Source organism: Columba livia, chromosome 1 (genome assembly GCF_036013475.1).
Source record: "Columba livia isolate bColLiv1 breed racing homer chromosome 1, bColLiv1.pat.W.v2, whole genome shotgun sequence".
Taxonomy (NCBI): Eukaryota; Metazoa; Chordata; class Aves; order Columbiformes; family Columbidae; genus Columba; species Columba livia.
Genome location: NC_088602.1, coordinates 163,584,137 through 163,603,216, shown reverse-complemented (window position 1 = coordinate 163,603,216; position 19,080 = coordinate 163,584,137). Strand labels below are relative to the sequence as shown.

Sequence of the window (19,080 nt, the reverse complement as noted above, 5' to 3'; positions counted from 1 at the left end):
AGGGGCCAGTCTTGCTAATTCATCAGCTCAGTTATTCCATTCTCCTGCGGGCCACCCAGCCCACAGCAAAGTTTCCTTTCCTAGCAATACTTAAGATTTCTGGCCACTTTTCTTTTTGCCATGCTGGAATCCTATTAACTTTCCATCCGTTCTGTTCCCAGAAAGGAAGCCACTCAGTACAGCCCTTAAACACAGCATAAGAGTCAGTATAAATGTGTACAGGGGTAGTAGTTTGTGCTTCATGTTGGAAAACACTCCTTACTGCAATTAATTCACCTACTTCTTCACTACCCTCTCTCTCTGTTATAACCTGTTCTTCAGAAGAGGTATGGAGCGTGACTGCCCTGTATTTCCACACTTTTCCTTCTCTTTTAGCAGAAGCGTCAGTAAACCAAGCACTAGCTGACTGATCATGTGAAAAGAGAGGTGCGACTTAAATCACTGAGGCAGGTTTATCTTGGTCATCATCCTAGCTCTCCATTTCTTGTATAGCTAGATTTTTAAAGCTCCTTCAGATACTGAGAAAATGTTACAATAATGTTCAATCTGAGCATACCACTTTCGTACTGAGGCCTTTTGGGCTACTCCATCAGGAGAAGGGGTCCCAGAAGTGACTGTTTTTATGACTTTAAATGGGCCTCTTGACATGGTTGGTTGCTGTTGTGCAATCTTCTCTACTTCTACTAAAGCCAGACTAACAACAAACAAACCTTTCTCTCAAGCAGTGTATCTCCTTCTGGCATCCCTAAAGCCCCAGGAGAAAAATCCCACAGGTCAGATTGGACCATCAGGGCCTCTCTGACATATGTGAACTGACCAGCCTGATAAAGCAAACCCCCATTCAATCTGCAAAGTGTCTGTAGGGTGAATAGGACCAAGGACTTGGTGACCTGTTGCTTCAAAAATTAGTAATCGCATAGCTTCTTCCTGAGAAGCTGTCCATTCCCATTTCACCCCTTTTCTTAACAAATCGTAAAGAGGTCTAGCAATGATAGAAAAGTCTGGAATGTGTTTCCTCCAAAAAACCAAACATGCTGCAAATCCTTTTTTGATTCAGGCATTTTGATCTGATCTAAGCAAGCAAGAGTGTCTGGCGGGATGCAGGTCATCCTTCCCTTCCAACAGATTCCCAGGAATTTTACTTCTTGTGAGGGCTTTTGGACCTTTTTGGGGGGAATTTGCAAACCCAGATTTTCTAAATGTGTAATTATATCCTGTTGGGTTGCCCCTACTTCTGTTGTTTCATTTCCACCCACAAGAATATCATCAATGTACTGATAAACAGCTATGCCTTCGGGTTTGGGTATTTTTAATAGCTCTTGGGCTAAAGTGTGATGAGCTAATGTGAGAGAATGTTTGTACCCTTGGGGAAGACAGGTGAAAGTGTATTGTTGCCCTTCCCAGGTGAAAGCAAAATGATCTCTGTTTTCTGGCTGCAATGGTATCATGAAAAACATGTCCTTGTTGCCATGATTGGATGTGCTTTTTCCTGTATCATGGTTATTAGTTCAGCCAGATTGGGGACTGCAGTGGTTAGGGGATCAGTGTTGGCATTTAGCCACCGAAAATCTATTGTAAGTTGCCACGTCCCATTGGGCTTTCAAACTGTCCACACTGGAGAATTAAAAGGAGAGCGCATGTTAATTTCTTGTATAACCAATTTTATGCCTTCTTTGGCACCAAGAGGCAACAGGTATTGTTTTATATTTGTAACCTGACTATGTGGGAGTGCCGGTGCGACTTGCAATAGCCTTAGATGTAACAACGGCGGCATTCCAAAAGTCCACAACAATCCTTCTGAATCTTCCCACTGTCTGCCTTTGAGGATATCCATACCTAGCAAACTGTTGTGAATGTCTCCAATCACCATCTTAATAGTGACTGTGCTCTCATTTCCTGGCAACAGCAATTTTACCCAAGCAACTTTCATAACTTCTGTTGACCCTAAAGCATTCTGTTGACCCTAAAGCATTAAGGACACAGAAACGTCGCTTCGAGCGAAAAACTCCACACTTATCAGCATCTACTTCACTTAGAGCAGAAGTTTGTGCACCGGTGTAGATTTAAAAAGTTACAGGTGCATGCTTAGGGCCCACTATAGCTGTGATTAAAAAATCTCCCCCTTTGGTATGTGTGAGCTGTCAGATATAAATCCATACCCCATTCCCTTGCCCACTACTAAGAAATGGAGGTTCTAGTTTTCCTGATTCTGGGAGAGACTTTCATCCTCGGCAGGGGAGGGAGCTGAAGGTACAACAGGTAGGATTTATTTTACATTCTGTGAAGGCTCTTCTGGATTTCACCACCTCGATACTAGTTTACTAAGCTTATCAAGGGGTAAGTCTTCCATTATGTCTCTGGGAACTCCTTTTTTAATTCCCAAACCTCACCACTGTTGTTGGGCCTTAGGCTGTTCTCCCTTTGCCGTTTTATTGCATGGATGTTCTTTTCTTGGGATACCGGTAACAGCAGCAGCGTTGGCAGAGAGGGGCAGCTTTTTGATTTCAATATGATGGATTCCTCTCAACCTCTCTTCTAGGATTTTTACTGGGCCAGATTTCCTATTGTAATCTATCAATTCTTGTGCTACTTCCCCCCACGTCCACACTTTTTCAGTATTTGGTTGTTGGGAGGAAGTTGGGGGAGGGGTGAAAGAAGAACCCATGCTAGTATTAGTTCCTTCCCTCTGGCTCCTGCTTGTGTTACCCTGGCTCCTAATCGTATTTTCCAATCTTTCTACTGGGCTCATTAGTGTGATTGTCCTTTGAAGGTTAATTCCAGTAGATTTTAGTGATGCTGGAAGTCCCCTTACTAAGGGAGTCATCATGTCTGGATTTACTGGCAACATCACTGGAGATTCACATTCAGGAATTAATTTGCTTTCATGTATCATTTTCAAATATGTTGCTTTGGGTACACTCTCTAACAATTGATCAGGTGAGCCAGTAATTGCTAAGGGCTCTCCCCTATCTAATGGGTTTAGCCCCGGAGCCCAGTAAGCAGCTCGCTGTGTTAGAGACCATGGGGCACGTCTGTCACCAATTGTTAAGAAGACTCCATGTTCCCAGGATCCATTTGCTTCTTTGTTCACTTAACTGAATTTGGTGTCCCCTGGTTAGGGATACATGGCACACATATTCAGTTTCAGATTCTTTAGGAAGGTGACCGCACTCTTTTTGAAGTTTGGCCGGCTCCGTGGCAGTGTAAGGAATTTGCTTAGTTGTAATGTGAGGGTCAGTATCCTCCTCATTTGCATAAAAATATTCTGTTTTAACTAAGGGTCTCACACATGGGAATTCCTCATAACGTTTTCCTGAGTTCTCCAATTCTTTCTGAGGGTAGATTTGATTTATGTGTTGGATATTTTTCTCCTCTAACTTCCGCTCCCTCAGCACCCCTGTGTTTTCCTTCAGAGTAGCTTTCAATGAGCCGTTTTCTTCCTTTTCTAATTGTTGAAAACAGTTTTCTAACTGTTGTTCTAAGTTGGAGGTTGTTTTTTGCAAAACCTGCACCAGATTTTCAAGGGATTCTATTATTTTACTTTTATTACTGCGTCGCATAAAGCGATCTTCTATTGCTGCTACTAGGCTCTCTCCTAGAACAGCGCAGACAACTGTCTTATCTCTATTTGATCTAAACTTAGACTTAGTCTGCAAAGAAATCGCTCGGTCCACTACACTCTGTAAATCAGCCCAATTATGACGAGCCCAGACTTCTCCGGGTACGGAGGGTCAAGCTCTGTACTTTGCTAAAAGCGTGTAGAACGAGTCCCGATCTTTCGCTAACCATAAATCCTGATTGTCAGCTTTTCTGGTCATTCTTACTACGAAGGGGCAGTACACACTCTAGGAAGGCACAACTTAGTTACGAAAACCACAGCAACAACTGTGTCACCCTTCTCTTTTCTGTGTGGTTGAAGAGGCCTAGAAATCTGCTATGTGAGGACCAAACTTAGCTATACAAACACACAAGATTGCCCATCCACTCTCCCTAGCCAGGGTCTCATCATCACAAGGACAACACACCTTTTGCACTTTTGTGTTAGATTCTGGGAAACAGATCCCCCAACATGAGTTTGGGTTGCTCTACGCCAAGGTGTGCATGGTGTGCAGGAAATCTGAATCGCCTCCCTTGCGTTCTAGACAATTTTCACTGATAAGTCAGTGTAAGGCTAGGTGCAGCTGAAGCGAAACGTCCTTCCCCTGGTGCAGATCACACACTACATACACCCCTCTGTTTTCCCGGAATCCCGTCCTCATTGCCAATTAAATGTCACAGTCCATTCGGTGATGGGTTTGTGATGGTTCTTTTACCTTGATCTCGAAGCACAAAATTAAGGCAACCAAAATGCCAAGGCACTATAATTCAATCAAACAGTGTTACTGTATTAATTTGCCCATGAAGCGGGACGCAATAGAGAGTAAGAAAAGAAAAGGGAAAAGAAACAGGGAAAAAGTAAGAGTAAAGATGAGAAATGAGGTTGCGTTTATCACCAGTCCAGTTGCAGAAGTGTCCCTCTGGTCTCCGGTCCCATAGAGCCCTGCCGGTCCTCTGCTGTGGTTCGGGATCCTCTGTCGGGAAGATCTTCAACAGTGTCCATTTGGGAGTCATCTGTTACACCTCTTCACCCCTCCTCGCTCCCATTGTTTGAGGCCAGTCTCCACCATGATTTCGCAACCCAGGCTTGTACTGTGCAGGCTCAAAAGATTCACACTTTCTTTTGCCAGCGTTTACGTGTCCAGCACTCTGGTCCATTGGGTGACCTCAGGACCCTTGGTGAGCTTCTGGACATGCTCCTTTTCATTGGCCATTGTTTGAGGGAGCAGGTGGGGGACACGTGTGACTGAGGCTGGAGGTGACAACACATCTTCTGGACAGCAGCTCTTGCCCCTCAGTTGAAGAGACTTTCAGGAGGCTGGGGCTGGTTTGCCTGAAGCAGCAGGTGAAGTCCACACAGCAACCATTGTAAGCAGCAGCCCCCCTGTATCAGAGAAACCAGTGCAACACAATGTTTCTCCTCGGGCCTCTCTCCAAGTCATTGTCCATGCGTTCTTTCTGTCAGGGCCTCAGTTCTCTCAGTTCTTGATGGCGATGTTCAGGCAAATACTGCTCCATCTTTGCACCAACTCTCACATCTTCCAACTCAGGCCAGTCTATGGTTCTCTGGTTCTATTAAACTGGGAAACACTAATTGGAGCTCTACAGCAGACACGCGAATGAGACCCCAATCTGTCCTGACACTACCTGTTACATCTTGGGAAGAAGTAACTTTGACTGGGCTCCACTATTTTTCCATCATAATCCTGATATTCTTCTGAGCACAAAAAAAATATGAGAAAGAAAGGTTATTTTGTCTCTGCAGGTCTCACAGGTGGGCCCGGCAAAAGTGCTCCACACAGGCCCCCCAGTGCAGCCTTGTTCCTGCCATGACTGTACTCGCACTTAGACAAAGCAAAGGATGAATACCTGGGTGCGCTTGGCAGGAAAAGGGTGGGACAGACCAGAAATGGCTCCCAAACGATCTTTCTCTCCCAAATTTAAGGCTGGGAGCCTTATAGAGACCTGTACTGCGCATTTCAGTCAAGATCTGCAGCTAAACCTCTTGCCTGGGGCAGCTCCAGGGCTCCAGGCGCTGTTCTGTCTCCAGAGCGGCTCCTGCTGTGTCAGGGCCGGCCCACCCACCTGTTTTCGGCTCTGGCCTGAGGCAGTGTGCGGTGATGGTGCCGTTGGTGCCATCGGCCCGGCAGCCGTTCCTCAGGCTGTTTCCTGCTTGCCCGGGTGTCACGGAGGCACCCCAAAGTTAGTTCTAGGCGAACAACAAGGTCCAAAACGGTGAAAAAGGTGCAGCATATTAACCCATAAACAACGGGGTATCAGCACTCCAATAGGGACGTAAATATAGTTTCGAATATCAGTTCAGGAAATTATTGAGGTGCAGCAAATAATAACAATGGAGATCCACAGTGTGCATACATGTGGCTCACCAAAAACAATGCCAGAGCTGTCCCTGACCCTGGGAAAATTATATGCTTGCCTCAATCTGGCAAGGAATTATTAAAGAAAATACACGTGCTTATATTTAATCACGGAATACACTCACTTTGCCTAAGTGAGAAAAGATAAACAACACCCGCGATCCTGTGAGGAATTATTTCACTCCCGGACACATGGAGATGAGGGAATCCCAGTCCCGGGGGATTACCTTAGACAGCCATCCTAAAGCCATCCTAAAGGGGAAGGCTCTCGGCGGCAGCATTTGGCCCGCACTCAGAGAGATCCACACAAGGGGCAGCCTTGGCAGGGGACCCATTTTTAAGACCTTGTCAGATCTGACTGTGGGCATTCCAGAAGCTTCTCTGCACCCCCACTCTGGCTGAGGGGTGCCCAGAAGCTTCTAAGCACCCCCACTCTGGCTGTGGGTGACCAGCAGCTCCTTAACGCCTCTGTGCCCCCTCCTCCTCTCTCTTAACGATCCTGGCCAATGGGCTGTCGGGTTAAACAAAAGAAGCTGTTACCCCCCTTACAGGAGAGGGGGGGGATGTGTTGAGGGAGAGGGGGGTGTGCATCTTTCACATGTGGTGCCACACACCTGGCTGGGGCAGGGATGCCCGGGCCCCAGGGCATGCAGAACTCTCTGTTTCAGTTTTGCCCCCATCAGCACAGGGGCTTCCTGGTGGTTCATGGGCTCTGCTCCTCGGGATAAACCTCTGAAGGTGGGTTGACCCTGGCTGGACAGCAGGTGCCCACCAGAGCTGCTCTGTCACTCCCCTCCTCAGCTGGGCAGGGGACCTTACCACCTTAAGCTTTACCTCACCCAGGCACAGCCATGTAACTACAAAGAGCCCCTGTTTCCACACGTTTTGACAACATTTGACAACACTTTTTCATATGGCTGCTTGGGCCCACTGACAGTTCAGTATTCATGGTCCACATCTACAAAGCCTAAACAATGAAGAAGATGAAGAGGATGATGAAGAGAAAGAGAAAGAGGACTGTACAACCGCTATCTCGTGCTCAAAGTTTAATTCCTAAACATGTTTCTGAAAGAGCATATAGATTTATTCTAGTCAATAATGTAGAAACATTTCTGTATATCTATTTTGACAACAGAGCCAAAAACACTTGGAAGCAAATAGGAAACAAGAACTGTATGTTAAGTGGAGAATTGGATGAAGCAAGTACTTCAAATTAATATGTACAGAGATGAAAATATCTCTAATCAGAGTGCTCCCCCAATTTATTTTGTGCCTCCCGCTGTGTCAGGACCGCCCCACCCGCCTGTTTTCGGCTCCGGGCTCAGGCAGCGCGCGGTGGCCGTGCCGCTGGTGTCGTTGGCCCAGCAGCCGTTCCTCAGGCAGTTTTCTGCTTGCCCGGGTGCTGCACGCCTGGCTGGGGCAGGGATGCCCAAGCCCCAGGGCCTGGGGAACTCTGTGTTGGTTTTGCCCGCGTCAGCACAGGGGCCTACGGGTGGTTGCCGGGCTCTGCCCCTCGATATAAAACTTTGACGTTGTGGTGGGTTGACCCTGGCTGGACAGCATTTGCCCACTAAAGCTGCTCTGTCACTCCCCTCCTCATCTGGGCAGGGGAGAGAATATACAACGAAAAGCTCGTGGGTGGAGATAAGGACAAGGACAGATCACTCACCCATTATTGTCAATGGAAAAACAGACTTGACTAGTGGAAATTAATTTATTACCAATCAAATCTGAGTGGAGCAATGAGAAATAAAACCTAAATCTTAAAGCACCTTCCCAACATCCCTCCCTTCTTCCTGTGCTTGAGTTCACTCCTGGATTTCCTCTACCTCTTCTGTCTGAGCCGCACAGGGGAAGAGGGAATGGGGGTTATGGTCAGTTCTTCACAGGCTGATGGGCACAGCCTTGGCCAGCGATGGGTCCATCTTGTAGCCAGCTGGCACTGGCTCTAGCAGACATGGGGGAAGCTTCTAGCAGCTTCTCACAGAATCCTCCGCTGCAGCCCCACCCGCTTCAAAGCCTTGACATACAAACCCAATAAAGAATTAGTTCTTCCTGAGCTTCCCACATTAAGCTTACCTCAGCCAGCCACAGCCATGTATCTACAAAGACCCCTGTTTCCACAGCTTTTGACAATATTATGGCTTTTTCCTATGGCTGCTCAGGCCCACTGACAGTTCAGTATTCATGGCCCACATCTGCTTTCCTGAATTTTCCTTCCCCTGTGTGCCCCAGGCAGTTGCAGGGCTTATGGAAATGTGGGAGCCTTTTTACATCGTTTCTCTGTTCACAGCCAACGTCACTGCTCCCAACCTTGAATCCTGTGAGCAGTTTCATCCTGTAGTTAGGATGTTAATGCCTGGGAGATGAGCTTTGGCTCCAGACCCAGTGTGTCTCAAGGGATAGCCCAGCTGTGCTGACTACAGTCCAAACATGGTGTGTTTTGGAAATGTTGCTCATAGACCCAGCTGCTGATGTCTCAATGTGGGTGAAAGAGCTGAAATGGCTCCCAAATGATCATTCTTTCGTGCATTTAAGGTGGGGAGACTTATGGAAAGCCCAGGCAGGTCTGACATGGCCGGGACCGCTGCCTGTCCACCCTGTTCAGCCCGACGTGTGTCTCCGCTCCCCGCAGCCCAGCGACTCCCCCTAGGCCTGGGCCGGCCTCATTCCCCCTTGGGAACCTGGCGCTCCCGCTTGGCCGACGGCTACTACCTTCACCTCGGTCACGAACACACACGGCACCTTCCGCTGCACCGCACCCCACTGCCTCATGGCCCCGGCCACCTGAGCCCGCCTGTTCCCAACGCTGGACCAGCGCCGGGTGGAACTGCAGCTTCACCGCCCCGCGCTGCGCCACGGGAAATGGAGTCCGGGACCGCCCGCCCACCAGGAGCCCCGCGACGCACCCCAGCGCTGGAAAGGGCGGCGCAGGACAGGATAGGACAGGACAGAACAGGACAGGACAGGACAGGACAGAACAGGACAGGGTGGGCGCGGTGGCCTCTCCCCAGCAGCCGTCCCCATGTCCTGGGGTGACAGTTCACCTCAGCATTGCCCAGGACTGAAACTTCATTTTCCCCCCATAGGTTTTTGGTTCTGAGCCAGCACAGGACATGAATGGGAACCGGGGGGTTAGTTTGGGACAGAAATGGACGCCGCTCTTTCTGCTTTATAGCTGGCAGTAGACACCACAGAAGCAAGAAAAAGAAAGTAACCCCAACCATGCAAAAATGTTCCCTGAATTTGAAGCAACCATTCAGGTAACGTTTTACAACACAGTCTTTTTCGTAAAAGTGACAGGCCTCTCCTCACCTAGAAGATGTAAAATTGCTCTTAAAGCTTTTGCAGCCAAAACCCTCAAGGTTCTAAGCAATGTTGAGTCATCTGAAAGAGCAGGGAAGAGTTTCGTTTGTTTGCAAACATGTAATTTGGACTAACCTGTGATGTTTAATGTTTTACAATATTACTGATAGGAAAGCAAAATACCTACCTGCCTTCAAAGTGAGGAGCTACAACAAGTGGGTTTTGGCTCGTAGCGCTGGACAAAGCACAGCAGAGACCATAGGAGTGTGATCTGTTTTTCTGTGTGAATGCTTGTGAAGCGTCTGCAACAGCTGAACCATGATCAGCTGCAGCAATTAGAAACGCTGCCTACCAGGACACAGACAAAGATTCACACACAGACAGAGATCTTGTTCAGGAAGGCGCGCAGAGCCGGGCAGAGCAGAGAGCCGAGCCAGGCTGAGGCCTTCTTTATTAGTCAGTGACAATTTATAGGATTTACAGATATGGACCTGGACTAAGATGTCACATAAGATGTTTTTCCAATAACTGTTATTATAATCACATCACACTGATGTTATCTTTGTTTCAGTTACGTTCCCACTCATTCACAGACCAGGCCCAAGGTCATTCACATATCATACATACATGGGCAGTTTTCCAACCCGAGATATCATTCTCACTGGCCTGTGCTATCCCTTCTTACACTCATAAAAACCATACTTCTGTATAATCTGTCCAAGGCCCTTTAGCTGGAACTACTGTTCCCACATCTCCCTCTTTTTTGTTTTTGAACTTCTGGTTCACAGTGAGCATAGCAAGAACCCTGGCTTTATTCTGCTTTTCATTCTGTATCATTCTCCAGATCATTCGGAAGGCTAAAAGAGAAAACATTAGACAATCACATCCAATTCCCACAAAACCCCATATATGCAGATTGAGGCCCGAAAACCAAGTTTTTGGGTCTAATCACTTTATGCTATTAGATAAGGTTAGCCATTATGTCTTACAGTGCTAATTCTTACAAATTATGCAATTGTTTTCCAGGGCACTGGCTAAATCCTAAATCAGGCCTTGCACATTAGCTGAAAGTGCTCTTTGGAAGTGTTGTTTTACTTGATTTTGCTCATAAACATTATAATTCAATTTTGATGGTGTTACACATATTTAGCACTCTGATAACATAAAATACAGGTTCAGATATCAGTTAAGGGGATTATTTGAATACAATAACATAAGAATAATAAGGATCCACAATGTGCATGTATTCACTCACTAGAAACAAAACTAGAGGCCTCTTACTTAAGGGTACTCACAAGAAATAATCACTTGCATGGGCTAGGCGAAGTCTCATTCAAGGATGGATCCAGTAAGTAATCACTCACCCAAATGAAGAGGTGAGGCGCTCGCAATCCCAGGAAGTGTCCTTAGACAGTGTTCCCATCTAAGGAAAGGACTCCAGTTTACAGACCCACAGCTCCGCGAAGACCACTCAAAGGGCATTTTCGGTGGGAACCCTGTTTTATAGTCTGGCCAGATGTGGCTGAGGGCATTACAACATAGTCCAGAAGCTTCGCAGCTTCTCTGGGCACCTCCTTTGTTGAGGAGCCTGTCAATCAACCGAGGGTCCTGCCCCATGAGTTGGTAGAGGTGAAGTCACCCTGCCCTGAGGCAGGGGAGGATGTGACTGACAGCACCTTGGTACCACCCTAGGTGTGTACTTTGGGACAGGCACTGTGGGGCACAAAAAGTGCTAAAGAGCCATCAGCCTCCTCACTGAAGGCCCCAGATTTCAGGGGAATGTGCAACTGCCACACAATTCACCCTGTAACCACAGTCATCTGACAGGCTACTTTGGAGTGGTGCTACAGTCACCTCTTGCCTCCAAAGTCAAAAGGGGGCATTCTGTTGGTGAGGTTGAATGCCCACTGTGGATCATCATACCTTATGTGTCATTTATGTGTCATTTTCCTATTATACATTATCATTACAAATCAACCTACAATAGAATAGAATAATGCAAATTACAACAATTACCGTTATTAACAAATATTGCAGAAAGCCATTTAGCCATCCTAATAAGGAAAACAAATGCACTGAAAATTTTTTCATCAGTTAGTCCCCAGTCCAAATAATGTAAATCTGTGTCATTTTGATATGCTAGTGCCTCTTCCTTTAGTTTCTTCTGTTTCTTTGTTACCCTCTGCTGCAGGGACAGATGCTGTATCTCTGGCATTAGGTCCTGCGTTATGTTTGTCCAACTCATAGTCAGGTTTAACATACTTTGCAGAAAGCCACTTCAGTCCTGTTGGAATAAGAACACACACATATCCCCTTCCCCAGGTGATTAACTCTACAGGCCCTTGCTATTGACTGTTGTGCAGGGCATCCTAATACAAAACTTTTGGTCTCTGTGATAGAGTTTCTGGAACACGGAAGTGTTTTTCCACTGCTGTGATAGAGGAGGGAGCCATAATAGGATTCAAAAAATTTAAAGCATATATTGCATTGTTTAATTGTTCCTGAGGTGTCATATTCCCCCTTTTTTGTTTTAATAACATCTGTTTCATTGTGGAATGTGCTCGTTCAATTATAGCCTGTCCAGTGGGAGAATGTGGAATACCTGTGACATGCGAAACACCCCATTGCTGCAAAAAATATTGCGTGGATCTAGCAGTGTATCCAGGACCATTGTCAGTTTTAATCTGTTGTGGCACTCCCAGTATAGCAAAACAGCGAGTCCAGTGACGCTGAACATCTCTGCTTTTCTCACTCATATGAGCAGATGCACAAAGCATACCTGAAAAAGTATCTGTAGAAACATGTACATATTTCTAACGACCAAAAGATGAGACATATGTAACAGCAATCTGCTAAATGGCATTAGCTGTGAGCCCATTTGGGCTTTCATGTTTATTGGATATTGTTTTGCCTTACCAGATCGGAGCCCTGTTTGAGTTCTATCAATGTAGTGTTGGCTTTAGTGATACTTTGCCTGCCCATACTAGTGGAAATACAGCATCCAAAATTTCCTTGGAGATTTCTTGCTTGCAGCAAGCTGATCTGCACCGTCCAACCATCTTCTTATGGGACATGCAACTGACCAGAATTCTCAGAAAACGTTGTCTGAGCTTCCAATTTACCTAACAAATCTTGACCCAAGAGAGGTATAGGCTTTTCTGGCAAATACAAGAATTCATTGGTTAACATTTTTTTTCCTAATTGGGCATTCCGTTGGTTTAAAAAAATGGTCTTTTTTCTGATGATCTCAAAAACTATCACGGTAAATTTACTAAGAAGTCTCTTACAACTAGCTACCACAGAATAAATCTATTAATAAATTTTTGATTTAATTTCCCAGTTTCATTAGAACTATGGATCTGCTGGGGATACCTTTAAATTTCACCCTCAGACTGCTCCATTCAGTATTACAACATCGCTGCAGTGGGCAGTTTTCCAACCTGAGATATCATTCTCACTGGCCTGGGCTATCACTTCTTACGCTCATAAAAAGCATACTTCTGCATAACCTGCCCAAGGCTCTTTAGCTGGAACTGCTGTTCCCACAATCAGTCGAGGTCCAAATTCATAAAAGGACTCAGGCTACAAAACATTCCCCAGATGCCCTAAGGACCATTAATACATTTTACAGCTGTCTTGAAAGCAGAGATTACAACCGCTATCTCATGCTCAAAGTTTAATTTTTAATATGTTTCTGAAAGAGCATATAGATTTATTCTAGTCAATAATGTAGAAAAATTTCTGTATATCTATTTTGACAAAAGAGCCAAGAAGACATGGAAGTGAAAAGAAAACAAGAACTATATGCAGAGCAGAGAATGGGATGAAGCGAGTACTTCAAATTAATATGTACAGAGATGAAAAAATCTCTAAGCAGAGTGCTCCCCCAATTTATTTAACAGAAATTTCAATGTATAACAGAAGTTTGAATGTATATGTACCATTACTAAAGAAATTGTTCTTGGATTTCAGTAAAGCCTTTGATAACTGTCTCTCACAGCATTCTCCTGGACAAGATGTCCAGCACACAGCTGGATAAACACACAATGCAGTGGGTGAGCAATTGGCTGATCAGCTGGGCTCAAAGGGTGCTAGTAAATGGGGTCATGTTGGGTTGGCCACCAGTCACTAGTGGGTTCCACAAGCATCCATCTTAGGGACGGTGCTCTTCATTGTCTTCATAAACGACCTGGACACAGGACTTGAGGGAATCCGAAGTTAGCCGCTTACAAAAAATTGGGAGGAGCAGTTGACACTGTCGAGGGCAGAGAAGCCATGCAGAGGGATCTGGACAAAATGGAGAACTGGGCAATCACCAACTGCATGAAGTTTAACTGGTGTAGTGCAGAGTCCCCCCTGCCCAGCCTGGCTGAGAGGTGAAGCCAGAGACAAAATTGGTTGACCCTGGCTTGACAGCATTTGCCCACTAAGCTGCTCTGTCACTCCCCTCCCCAGCTGGGCAGGGGAGAGAAGACAAAACGAAAAGCTCGTGGGTGGAGATAAGGACAAGGACAGATCACTCACCCATTATTGTCAATGGAAAAACCGACTCGACTAGCGGAAATTTGTTTAATTTATGCCCAATCAAATCTGAGTGGAGCAATGAGAAATAAAACCTAAATCTTAAAGCACCTTCCCAACACCCCTCCCTTCTTCCTGTGCTTGAGTTCACTCCTGGATTTCCTCTACCTCTTCTGTCCGAGACGCACAGGGGAAGAGGGAATGCGGGTTATATGGTCAGTTCTTCATAGGCTGATGGGCACAGCCTTGGCCAGCGATGGGTTCATCTTGTAGCCAGCTGGCACTGGCTCTAGCAGACATGGGGGAAGCTTCTAGCAGCTTCTCACAGAATCCTCCGCTGCAGCCCCACCCGCTTCAAAGCCTTGACATACAAACCCAATACAGAATTAGTTCTTCCTGAGCTTCCCGCATTAAGCTTACCTCAGCCAGCCACAGCCATGTATCTACAAAGACCCCTGTTTCCACAGCTTTTGACAATATTATGGCTTTTTCCTATGGCTGCTCAGGCCCACTGACAGTTCAGTATTCATGGCCCACATCTACTTTCCTGAATTTTCCTTCCCCTGTGTGCCCCAGGCAGTTGCAGGGCTTATGGAAATGTGGGAGCCTTTTTACATCGTTTCTCTGCTCACAGCCCATGTCACTGCTCCCCACCTTGAATCCTGTGAGCAGTTTCATCCTGTAGTCAGGACAGGTCATTCCTGTAGAAACCCCCTTATTCCAGTGCCAAAGTCCCAGTGGTCAGGCATGCTGTCTGCTGACAATTGAATTACAAAAATTTCATAGTCTTCTAGAGAGACTGGAGGACTTTTAGTCATTTCTATGCCTCTGTACTTCTTCCCCAGCTTAAGTGTGACCACTGCTGAGCCAGCCTTGTACCCTTTGTGCCCATGGAGTCACTGGCACCTGCTTTTCATGTATGTACCTGTCCTCCTTCCTGCTGGCTGACCAATGGTGTACAGCGCAGTTGTGCTCTGGCACTCAGTGCTACAGTCCAGTTGAGATGGTTTTTGGTTTTCTTTTCCAAGGAAGCAGCAATGGCATACTTCTCCTTGCAGGTCAAGGCTTCCTCTCCTTCCTGTGCTTCCTTTTGTGTTGTATTCCCAAGTTCCCACGCTTTGATCTAAGAGTGCTCTGAAGTGTTCATCTCCAAGTCACTGATGTCTCTTGGGTTATAAATTTGACTCCATCTCCTGGGAATAACAGTAGGCATTAGCATTTCCCAGGACTGAAACTTCATTTCCCCCCATAGGTATTTTTTGTTCAGAGGCAGCCCAGGACCTGAATGGGAATAGAGGTGTTAATTCAGGACACAAGTGGAAACTGCTCTTTCTGCTCTAGAGGTGGCAGTAGACACCATAGAAGCAAGAAAAAGCAAGTAACTCCAGCCTTGTCAGCAGCCAACAGCTAACAGCATATTAACAGGAGCAACAAGTTCCCCCATCCAAAGAACGAGCTACAGTAAGAAAAATGTTGGACACACGGGTTTTGGTTAAGAAATAGTGAATGAGGTTTGTCTTTGTGTTATCAAAGGTTTGTTTCACAGGCCACAGCTCCTACAGCAAGGGTTTGGGTATTATTGAAGCCCCGGCAAATGGGTTTGTTCCATTTTTCATTAAAGAAACACTGGAATGAGTGACTTTCGAAACGTAACATTCTATACTGGCTGACAACTGCCTATTGTCAGTTCGGCAAGGCTGCAGAAGGTACCAGCTCCTCCGCGCGAGTGCCTTTTGCTGTCACTTGGTACCTTCTTTCGAGACAGAAGCAGAGCTGAGGCACTGAAGGTCCAGTTTTTGCAAGAAAACTGCTGCTTTCAGGACAAGACACTGGTTTGCCTCAGCACTGATAACTTTAAAGTTTTCATGTATGTTCTGCTGGTATTAAGAGCGTGGAGGAGAAGCACAAGAGGTGAAATGAGCACAGTTGGGAATGACAGCTATTTCCAATGTCCCCCCTACGCACAGATAAATGCTGTAGATTTTACAGTGCTTTGGATCCTTGATTTCTTGATACAGCTGTGTTGACAGGGAGGTCTGTTATGTAAGTGTAGAAGCTGAGAAGTCATTCTGTCTGGGTCATGGTGTGGCAGTTGCACAGACCCCTTCTCTTCCTCCCCCCTCTCCGTCAATGTGGAAGGTGCATGGTCAACCCACCCCTTCCCCAGCACCTCTCCACGTCTCCTGCAATGGGGCAGTTAATAGCTCCTTTTATTTAACCTTCTGTCGGTTATCTAGGAGAGGGGAAGAGGCGCTGCGGTGCCGGGAAGTACCTAGGCACCCATAGCCAGCGTGAGGGGGGGTGCCAAGAAGTTTTGGTGCTTACATAGCCAGAGTGGGGGTGCAGAGAAAATTCTGGAATGCCCACAGCCAGATCTGACAAGACTATAAAAACAGGGATGCCACCGAGGCTGCTGTTTGTGTGTGTTCTCTCGGAGCAGTGGGCCAAAATGCAGCCAAGAGCGACTCTCCCCTAGGCCGGATAGCCGCCTATGGTAATCTCCCCGGACTGGGACTGCCTCACTGCACCGTGTGGGTGAGTGATAACTTACTAGATAATTCCTTGCCAGAGAAGCGAGTGTATTAAATAATTCCTCGCTGTTTGGGCAGGTGTTTTCTTCACTAGACAAGTGAGTGCATTTTTCCTGGGGCCAGGGATGGCTCTGGTGTTGTTTTTGGTGAGCCACGTGTGTGCACACTGTGGATCTCTATTATTCTTATTTGCTGTACCAAATAATTTCCTCAACTGATATCTGAACCTGTATTTTATGTTACCAGAGTGCTAACTGACTGCATAAACCACATTTCTAATTGGTTGTTTTCCTGGACAGAATAAAAGCGTGTTTTGGACCCGGTTGTCCACCTAAAACTAATTTCCGGGTCCCTCTGTGATACATGGACACACCTGTAGATGAAATATCGGATATTTGGAAGTGGTGAGAATAGTGAATGATCTTCTGAACCATGGACGATTTTTTGTTTTGCATCCATTTCCACAATGGGTATTTAGGTGCTAAAGCCTCGGAGATGAGCTGGGCTTTGGCTCCACACCCAGCATGTCTCAAGGGATGGCCCAATTGTACTGATTAGTCCAAACGTGGTGTGTTTTGGAGATGTTGCTCATAGACCCAGCTGTTAATGTCTCAGTCTAGGTGATAGTAAAATATGCACATAGAGATGAAAGAATCTCTAAGCGGTGTGTTCCCCCAATATTTTTTAACAGAAATTTTAATGTATAACAGAAGTGTTAATGTATATGTACCATTACTAAAGAAATTGTTTTTGGATTTCAGTAAAGCCTTTGATACTGTCTCTCACAGCATTCTCCTGGACAAGATGTCCAGTACACAGCTGGATAAACACACAATGCAGTGGATGAGCAATTGGCTCACGGGCCGGGCTCAAAGGGTTCCAGTAAATGGGGTCATGTTGGGTTGGACACCAGTCACTAGTGGGTTCCACAAGCATCCATCTTAGGGATGGTGCCCTTCAATGTCTTCATAAATGACTTGGACACAGGACTTGAGGGAATCCGAAGTTAGCTGCTTACAAAAAATTGGGAGGAGCTGTTGACACTGTCGAGGGCAGAGAGGCCCTGCAGAGGGATCTGGACAAAATGGAGAACTGAGCAACCACCAACTGCATGAAGTTTAACAAGAGCAAGTGCCACAATTTGCATCTGGGACATGGCAACCCTGGCTGTACATACAGACTGGGGCACAAGATGCTGGAGAGCAGCTCTGTGGAGAGGGATCTGGGGTTTCTGGTCAACGGCAAGTTGAACATGAGCCAACAGTGTGTCCTGGCAGCCAAGAAGGCCGACTGTGTCCTGGGTGCATCAAGCACAGCATTGCCAGCCGATCCAGGGAGGTGATTGTCCCGCTCTGCTCTGCACTGGTACGGCCTCACCTGGAGCACTGGGTGCGGTTCTGGGCACCACAGGATAAAAAGGATATAAAGCTACTGAAGAGTGTCCAGAAGGGGGCTAAAAAGTTGGTGAAGGGTTTGAAAGGGAAGCCGTATAAGGAGCAGCTAAAGCCACTTGGTTTGTTCAGCCTGGAAGAGACCTCATCACGATCTACAGATTCCGCACAAGCAGAAGAGGAAGGGCAAGCACTGATCTTTCTGGCATCCAATGACAGAACCCCAGGGAATGGTGGGAAGATGTGCCCGGGAAGGTTTAGGTTGGACATTAGGAAAAGGTTCTTCACCCAGAGGGTGGTGGAGCACTGGAACAGGCTCCCCAAGGAGGTGTCACGGCCCCAAGCCTGACAGTGTTCAAGAAGTTACTGAACAACAGCCTCAGACACATGGTGTGAACTGTGGGTTTGTTAAACAGAGATAGAGGAGTTGGACTCCATGATCCTTGTGGGTCACTTCCAACTCAGGCCAGTCTATGGTTCTCTGGTTCTATTAAATTGGGAAACACAAGTTGGAGCTCTACAGCAGACAGGCAAATGACTCCCACTGGGCCCCGCACCGGGCCCGGCCCCGGGCCCGGCCCCGTTCGCCTCGGCCACCTGGCGCTCCCGCTTGGCCGACGGCTCCTCCTTCACCTCTGTCACGAACACACACGGCACCTTCCGCTGCACCGCGCCCCGCCGCCTCATGGCCCCGGCCACCCGACCCCGCCCGCTCCCAGCGCCGGACCAGCGCCGGGCGGAACTGCGGCTGCACCGCCCCGCGCTGCGCCACGGGAAATGGAGTCCGGGACCGCCCGCCCGCCAGGAGCCCCACGACGCACCCGAGCGCTGGGGTGGGCGGCGCAGGACAGGACAGGACAGGAGAGAACGGGGCGGGCGCGGTAGCCTCGGGGCACCCTCCCAGCAGCTGTCAGCGAGGCGGGGGCATCCCCTCTTGGAGGCGCCCAGTCCGGCCGCGGGCCTGGGGCAGCTCCAGGGCTCCAGGCACCGTTCTCTCTCCAGAGCGGCTCCCGCTGTGTCAGGGCCGCCCCGCCCGCCTGTTTTCGGCTCCGGGCTGAGGCAGCGCGCGGTGGCCGTGCCGTTGGTCCCGTTGGCCCGGCAGCCGTTCCTCTGGCTGTTTTGTGCGTGCCAGATCGTTCTGTAAAAATCCCCTCATTCCAGTGCCAAAGTCCCAGTGGTCAGGTGTGTGGTATTTTCCTTTGCAGTTAGTCCTCGGTCTGCCTGCTGACACTTGAATTACAAAAAATTCATAGGCTTCTAGAGAGGCTGGAGGACTTCCAGTCATTTCAAGGCCTCTGTACTTCTTCCCCAGATTGGGTGTGACCACCGCTGAGCCAGCCTTGTACCCTTTGTGCC

At 47.4% G+C, this 19,080-nt stretch overlaps 1 protein-coding gene across 1 annotated transcript; it reads right to left on the bottom strand.

The window, feature by feature from the left end:
• Window positions 1-2,087: 2,087 nt before the first annotated feature.
• Window positions 2,088-18,411, bottom strand: LOC135578479 (uncharacterized). The gene is given in 4 exon segments (XM_065051783.1): window positions 2,088-3,085; window positions 3,087-3,680; window positions 9,984-10,138; window positions 18,282-18,411. Coding segments are annotated over 4 exon segments (1,578 nt in total). The 3' UTR covers window positions 2,088-2,386.
• Between the last annotated feature and the right edge of the window lie 669 nt (window positions 18,412-19,080).